Source organism: Montipora foliosa, chromosome 4 (assembly GCF_036669935.1).
Source record: "Montipora foliosa isolate CH-2021 chromosome 4, ASM3666993v2, whole genome shotgun sequence".
Taxonomy (NCBI): Eukaryota; Metazoa; Cnidaria; class Anthozoa; order Scleractinia; family Acroporidae; genus Montipora; species Montipora foliosa.
In genome coordinates, this window is record NC_090872.1 from 13,999,824 (window position 1) to 14,007,323 (window position 7,500).

The 7,500-nt window shown below is 40.0% G+C and overlaps 3 protein-coding genes across 3 annotated transcripts in view; 1 reads left to right on the forward strand and 2 right to left on the reverse strand.

Annotated features, from left to right (window-relative positions):
• LOC137999013 (trace amine-associated receptor 9-like) overlaps positions 1-2,228 on the reverse strand; it is a 2,479-nt gene extending 251 nt beyond the window's left edge. Inside the window, exon 1 of the mRNA XM_068844844.1 lies at positions 1-2,228. This exon is cut by the window's left edge and continues 251 nt beyond it. Within this exon, the coding sequence (XP_068700945.1) occupies positions 21-923 (903 nt within the window). The 5' untranslated portion in view covers positions 924-2,228 and the 3' untranslated portion in view covers positions 1-20.
• A 1,534-nt stretch (positions 2,229-3,762) lies between these two features.
• Positions 3,763-7,500, reverse strand: part of LOC137999950 (pyroglutamylated RF-amide peptide receptor-like) — a 51,400-nt gene continuing 47,662 nt past the window's right edge. Inside the window, exons 3-4 of the mRNA XM_068845990.1 lie at positions 4,844-4,917; positions 3,763-4,231 (exon numbers count right to left, since the gene is read on the reverse strand). The gene's annotated coding sequence lies outside the window, so the exon portion shown is untranslated. The remainder of the gene's footprint in view (positions 4,232-4,843; positions 4,918-7,500) is intronic.
• LOC137999948 (substance-K receptor-like) overlaps positions 5,838-7,500 on the forward strand; it is a 4,443-nt gene continuing 2,780 nt past the window's right edge. The window contains exon 1 of the mRNA XM_068845989.1: positions 5,838-7,500. This exon is cut by the window's right edge and continues 2,780 nt beyond it. Within this exon, the coding sequence (XP_068702090.1) occupies positions 6,074-7,186 (1,113 nt within the window). The 5' untranslated portion in view covers positions 5,838-6,073 and the 3' untranslated portion in view covers positions 7,187-7,500.

A 7,500-nucleotide genomic window follows, 5' to 3' on the forward strand; every position in this document is an offset into this window, starting at 1 on the left:
TACTGGAGTTCCCTATTGTTTTAAACGCTGGTTCTGTTATCTGCTCGTGGCTTCCTCCTGCGAATGATCTTCTTGAATTCGGCTTTGATGTCCGGCTTTAAAAATGCGTAGACTATTGGATTCGCGGCGGAATTTATTACCAACAAGCAAGTGACAATTCGTGGCGGTATATGCGACACATGGCAAGAGAAAGTGATGCAAAGAACCAAATAATTAACTGCCACATGACAACCTAGAAAGAACATGACTATGGCAATTAAAAAGAAAGCAGTACTGTGCCTTTTGTGTCTTCGGGGGAGTGTAGATTCCCTGAATGTTTCGTCATCATTTTGAGAATCCAGTTGCCTTTCAGATCGAAGATGACTAAGCGAAACTGAATCCTGCCTTGCTTTTTTCAGCGCAACGAAAAGAACACGCGTAACACCATATAAAAGCAAAATACAGGCTGTTATGCTGAAGGCTGATACTCCGATTAGGCGGAGGATCTTCAAACCTGTGGTAGAGTTCGTCAAGTACATTCCCAACAGAAGGGAAAGCGAAATTATTGAAGGGCCAATCCATACCAGCAATACTGCCCTCGCAGGCTGTCTGGCAGTCGTACAAGAAGGGTATTTAAAAGGGTGAACAGTTGCAGTATAGCGATCCCAGGTTAAAGCACAAAGGTTTGTGGCCGATGAGTGAACAAAAAACCAATAAAAAGCCATGTATACATTCAAATTGCAATGCAAACAATTATCGCATATATATGCCCATGGATAAACGACAACTCCTACACCAAAATCCGCTACTGCCAACGATAAAATGAGCCAGTTCGTCGAGCAATGAAGTCGATGAGTTCCGACGATTACAATTATCACAAAGACGTTCCCCCCTGCAGCTAAGCTGGAAAGCAACCATCCAGATATATTGAACCATGTATCCATGGTAAAGGTTTTTATGCCTTCTCACGCAGTCTCAGTACAGCGGCGTGAGAGAAAGATTGGAAAAACTGGATGGACACGCTCTTTGCCTGTGTGAATGTCGAAAATGTAAATGAAAAGGGCCGGGCTCAGGGCTCAATAAAAGTTAAAAAACTGACGGTTAATTTCCAGTGTGTCAGGTAGGACTAGAACCATCATGCAATATGAGTTATTTAATTTACACTGAAAATTTACATCTTACCCTCAGGCTTGATAAGAATCAGCTCAAAAGCCAATTCTTTATCGAGGAGGATGTTGACGTTTCCGAGTTTGCATAAGAAAAGGTTCAGTATTTTGGTTTTGTGATCTGTTACCGTTTGGCCGCACGGTTTTTCCTTACTACTTTTCGCAGCTGGTTTTCTGTTTGAGCAAAAAAGACTATCGGTTTTTCGTTTTGGTATCGATTTTTCTTCTTCTTTTTTTTTTTTTTTTTTTTCTTTCTTTCGTTTTTTTCTTCCAGTCCTTGTAACCAGAGCTTATCGCAATCGCAAATTTCGTTCGCAAAGTCTAGCATACGAGCTAAGCAAGCATCGTATCAAGAGGAGAGAATTGACTTTTTTTTTGCACGCGGCTCCCTTTCTCAGTTGCTATCTGGTATGATTCAAAATATTACGATGGAGGCCACTAAGAGAAGTTTTGGGAAGAATTCTAGCGAGACAGTCGGTCCGCTAAAATTTGCCCATAGCGATCTTCCGCTGCGATAAGAGAGACCATGCTGGGGCAATAATTGGAGACACTGTACAGAGATCAAATCGGATTTTTCCGGTAGTTTTGTGGTTTTTAACAAATCCCAATGTCGTCCGCACCTTTGTCAACAGGAAAAGAGAATAAAAGACCTTCCATTCGCCTGGTACTTTATTTTGATTTATCGAACCAATATTAACATGACCTTGCTTATATTCAATGCCAAGCGTGACGTTTTCTTATCATGAACTTACAACTTAGCAGAAGGAAATAACACGGATCGAGTGAATAGGTGAAAGCCCCAGGGCTTTTATGACAAGTCAAACCTATTGCTTCTTTTTAGTTCCTGTAACCGAATTCTAACCGATATCTCATTCAGATCTCATGCGTCTTTCTTTTGGCATCTCGCAGGGATCAGTTTTAGGACCAGCGCTATTTAATATTCACATTAACAACATATCGAAAGCATGTCATACGTCCACTCTCTCGTTATAAGCAGACGATACTGAGATGCATTCCAGCTCGAAAAATATTGATTTAGCTGTGTACAATGGCAACAAGGACCTCAATTGCGTCAGACACTGGTTTTGTAGGAATAGCCTCATAATCGGATGCCATGATTATTGCGTCCCACAAAGCACTTAAAATCAGCCAGGATATTAATATTTTTTGCGGAGACTCAATATTAATTAAAACAGCAGAGACATTTTAAGTATCTTGGCGTGGTGGTAGATTATGTGTCATATATTGCCTCGAGAGTTTATCCTAAATTGAAACTTTTAAATAGAACTTCATCTTTTCTTAGCCCTGCTATTTGATTGAAAACTTATAAAATGACAATTTTACCTATTTTAGACTATGGCTGCATCGTATGGGGTTTTTGCAGCAAGAAGAACTCCGATTTTCTGGAAAGGTTGCAAAACAAGGCAATGCGGATAATTTTGCGAACAAATCACTTAACGTGCACACAGTCATTGGGTGGGGGGACTTGGCCTGTTAACATTATTTAACAGGCGCCGTTATTTACGTCTCCAACTAGTATATAAAATCGTACATGACTGTTATTGTCCCAGGCAACTTCAAGAGTATTTTGCATTGAGATCAGAACTTAGCCGTAAAGCCCTCAGAGATGGTAAAGAACTTCACAGGGGCGGATCCAGGATTTTTCTTAGGAGAGGGTGCACTTCTAAGGAATGGCGTAGCTGATTGGTGACGTTTTTTTTTTCTTTGCAGAATACCAGTTGTATTAGAAAGCCGCAGGTCATCTCAGGGAAGAATGGGGGGGGGGGGGGGGGTTGCACCCTAGATCCGCCCCTGCTTCATCTCCCAAGATACAAAACAGCTATGGGCCAGTCAACATTCTAGTTTGCCGCTGCAAAGGAATGGAATGACCTCCCCGAAGAACTGCGTGCTTGTGAAACGCTGAGAATTTTTAAAATGAAAACTTTTGAACTTTTAATACAATCAGATAAGGCACAACACAAATGTAGTGTATAAGGTAGTTTTCAACTTAATCTTAACTTGTATCGATGGCGAATTGTATTTTTAAATAGTATTCTTACGTACTGATCACCGTTTATACTAGCGTTTTATATGTTGAATTCCCTGATCGGTTTTTTTTTTACAGTTTAAATAAAGCATTTATTATTATTATCATTATCATTATCATTATCATTATCATTATCATTATCATTATCATTATCATTATCATTATCATTATCATTATCATTATCATTATCATTATCATTATCATTATCATTATCATTATTATTATTATTAGTTTGGATGATATAACGGCCGAGTCTACATGACAAGACAGGCTGCCGCTTTTCCCCGGGGAGGAGGGAGTGGCGACTCGCGAATGAAAGGGGCAGGATGTTCGTCGTCTCGCTTAGGGGTGCAAGTAAGGTATCTTTTAGGTTGTAAGCAAAGAATTATAAAAATGTATAGTTAAGGACGGTGCCTCTAATTCAAAGGTATTTTTGCCCGGTTCACTGACTATGCGGGAAAAGCAGATCTTAACAAGTGTTATTGAAATCCAAAAAGAAAATTGGGAGTAACCACGCATTTTTCGAAGATAATTATTCAACAATATTTGTAAAAAACTTTAAACTACAAAGCAATGTATGGCGTTCTTTTCCAAATTCAAGCTTAATTATCTCTGAAAAATGCGTGGTTACCCCCAATTTTCATTTTGGATACCAAGAGCACTTGCTAAGTTCTACTTTCTTCGCATAGTTTTGAACAGCGTAAAAACATCCCTGTATTGATAAGCACCGCCGATAGGAAGTCCGAGTGTCTCGAGGTGTGCAGAACGTATGCGCAATAACAATAGTAGGCACCGTCCTTAACATGTTTCAAATATGGTCTCTTTTGGAGGTCAAAAGAAGCCTGGGCTACGCCCAGATTGGTCTCCGCTTAGGGGTTTAGTTCAAAATTTCCGAAAAGGCGTTCCCAAACACCTGGTACTTGTCGTAAAAACGTATGGATTCTCTTTTCCTGACTTTAGTCTGACGTTTCAAGTGTCGTTTCCCGTAAATGTGGTGCTAAGCCTTTTCATTCACGTGACCAGTAGCCATATAGAAGTACTGAAACAAAAGAAAGTATTTGCATAAAAATAGAGTTCAATTCCCGGAGGATTAGTTTGTACACCATCATGGCCACCATTTCTTTGTTTTGGAACAGTAACATCGTTGCCTTGAAGCAGAAACCCATAAGGGTTGAAACGTGTAACGGCCCCTTGTTTGTTAGGAAACAAGCTTCTGAATATTCAATTTGTTAAGTACCATATTTGGAACAACAAGAGCGAGGGGTTTCCAAATATGGTACTTAGCACTGAAACATTCAACCAATCAGTTCGCACTGGATATTCGGAAGCTGTGAACGAGCGTTACACGTTTCAACCCTTATGGGTTTCTGCTTGAAGTCATGTGAAAACGCTCTATACCGTAGGGTTTAACTTGACTAGGGTGAAATTGAAATTGAACTAGCGTGAGGTCAGTACTAGGAAAATATCGGTCAGTTTCTTCTTCTTCTTTCTTTTTTTTTTTTTTTTTGCAAGTTTATGGACCGAGCCTGAAAGCCGAAGTCCATAAACTTGCAAAAAAGAAACGAGGCCAATATTTTCTCAGTAAGGATCAAATAAGCTGGTTCAACAAGGTGTCTATTATAGTCTTATTATATTGGCGTTACTCGGCGACCTTGTTATTGTTTCCTTTATCTTCTTCCGATTCTGTCTGGGTACTTGCTTCTTCGTCTGCTTCTGTTTACGGTTCTGGAAAGTAAAATTCGAATTGGAACTCCTACATGGCTAAACAAGAACATTTCTCGCATTTTTCGTTTTTGTCTGAGAAAATGGACGGTGAACAATTTGCAACCTAGTGAAGCCGCTTCGTGACCGATCCATCGTAGCAGTCCGCATTGCAAAATTCGGACCGCTGAAAGAACCAATCAGAATTTCGCTCCTTTTCATCTCGGACCAGTTTGCTTCTAAAATAAGACAGATTATTATTCAACTGCAGTCAGTAGAGTACAAATAACACCCAAACGAAAACAAATATCTGACACGGTATTTGTACTCAAGGAGACCAGATTGACCGGTTTTTTTACAAATGTATTAATCTTACGGAAGCGATAGAAATGGCTGAAAATTCTAGTTTTTTTAATTTCTTGGAAGAAAACGATGAGTGCTTGCCAAATTTCCTGATTTTTGGCGACAACGAGTTCCTAGAGACAAAAAATACAATATTACAATTGGACCAAACTGCCCGGAAATTTACTGGCACCTGCATCATGACGTCCTTTCAAATAATTCATACAACTGCATCAACCCTGATAACTAACGCATCAATTACATGCACGTTTACTTAACACCCTTCGAATTATTATTGGTATCATATCTGTGCGTAGGCAAGTACCTCTTTTGCACTTTAACAAAGTGGCTAAAATAAATATATTGCGTCGATGTCAAATTAAAAACTGAGGGAGTAGCACTCCTCCAAACAAATTAAAAGTGCGCACATAATTAAAGCAGTTATTGGCCTTCAAGTGTTTTTGCATCTGGGTAAGAAAGAAACGTATGACACTAAGAAAACACCTGGACGTTGAACTTGACTATTCTTTAAGATTTGTAAGGACCTAGCATCTTTAAAGTACGTTCTTAAGTATAGCTCTTCTGATTGGATCCTCCATTCTATGCAAGTTTTCCTTCGATTTAATTGTAATCCTGACTTGTTTGCACCCATCGGAACTAATATTAGCACAGTTCATCAAATACATTACACATGTACCCTTTATAATGACCTCGTGGTCTGATAGATTGCCACAAGACTGATATGATTTCAGCTGGAATCGAAGACGTTGTCGATGATCAAGGCAAACGTTATTTCTGAAGGTTAAAAGGAAAGCTCAGAAGCCAAAAAGGAAGCGACATGGCAAACTTTAGCGCGAGAAACAACGTTACTCACCCACTCAGTCCCCCCTGCTCTGACTATTCTATTGAAGCCTTAACTGTTAGCGGAATCTTTGGATACGTTTTGCTTATCATTGTTGCTTTAACGGGTAACTTTCTCATCGGGTTGATCGTATTCAAGACGAAATCTATGCGTATAACTATCAACTACCTCATAGTCAACATGGCTATGTCTGACCTCATCATTCCAATTTTGGCATTTACGCGTGTCATAACAGAAAAGTACATTGGTCACTGGATCGTTGGTGGTCCGTTCGGTTTGGTGCTGTGTAAATTACTTTATTTCTTTCTGGATGCTTCGACTGCTGTGTCTGTCCTGAGCTTGACCTTGATTGCTGTGGATCGATTTGGCGCGATAGTGTTCCCGTTTCGTCCTCCAATCGTCAGCTCTAAACGATGCCCATGCTATATCATTGCGATATGGGTCATCGCCATGGCTCTCCATTCCCCGTACTTAGCTGCGCGTAAGATTAGCAGCACCAAAGGGAAAACATTGTGTAACTTGGAATGGACTGGTACCTTTGGGATGTCATCATCGGTGAGCCGTTACTTCGTTTCCATGTTTCTTGTCTTGGTCCTTGTACCTTTCACCGTAATGACCATTCTTTACTCGGTAATCATAGCCAAGGTGAAATTGCAGAGGATGCCTAAGAGCGAATCAGTAAATGCCAAGGAGCAACAAAAACGCATAAAAAGAGAAAGGAATGTCCTGAATATGGCTCTTGCCATAGTTCTTGGCTTTGCTTTATGTTGGGCACCATTCAACATTATCGGATTTTTGTATTTTTTTGTGTGGGACTCGGACATAAAGAATATGCCAAGCGGCTGTGCCTTTCAGATTTTTCGTTCTTTCGCTAGTTTTACGGCCTACGCAAACTGCGCCTTAAATCCATGCATATGCTTCTGTTTCAGCGAAAACTATCGCAGAGCTCTCAAGAGTATATTTACCTTTAGCCCACAGAATTTCGAATGCTCATGTTGTGGCCCGACACGAAAGCAATCATGGAATGTTAAGACTATGGTTATAAAGGAAAGCGGCCTGGAAAATGTGACTATGACATCTCTTACTTAGTTTTTGTGCGTCAAAGCAACCACATCTACATGGATATTATAAAAACGAAATATACCTTTCATTTCACACAATTTTGGAGCTGCGGTGGTCAAATAGTTGGTGTGTTGTGATTTCGATCGATAAGTTAGTTGTCTCGTCCAAACCTATTTTATGTCCGCATTTGCCTTTCAAGAAGAGGGGAGTAAAAATTCGGTTATGATGCTTTATTTGTGCTATCAGTTTCATATTTATGCGTTTAACATTTACCCGTAAGGGCAAAAAAAACCGCGCTCTGTTCTCATCACGTTTCGTCAATATCATGCAGTCAGGTGTTC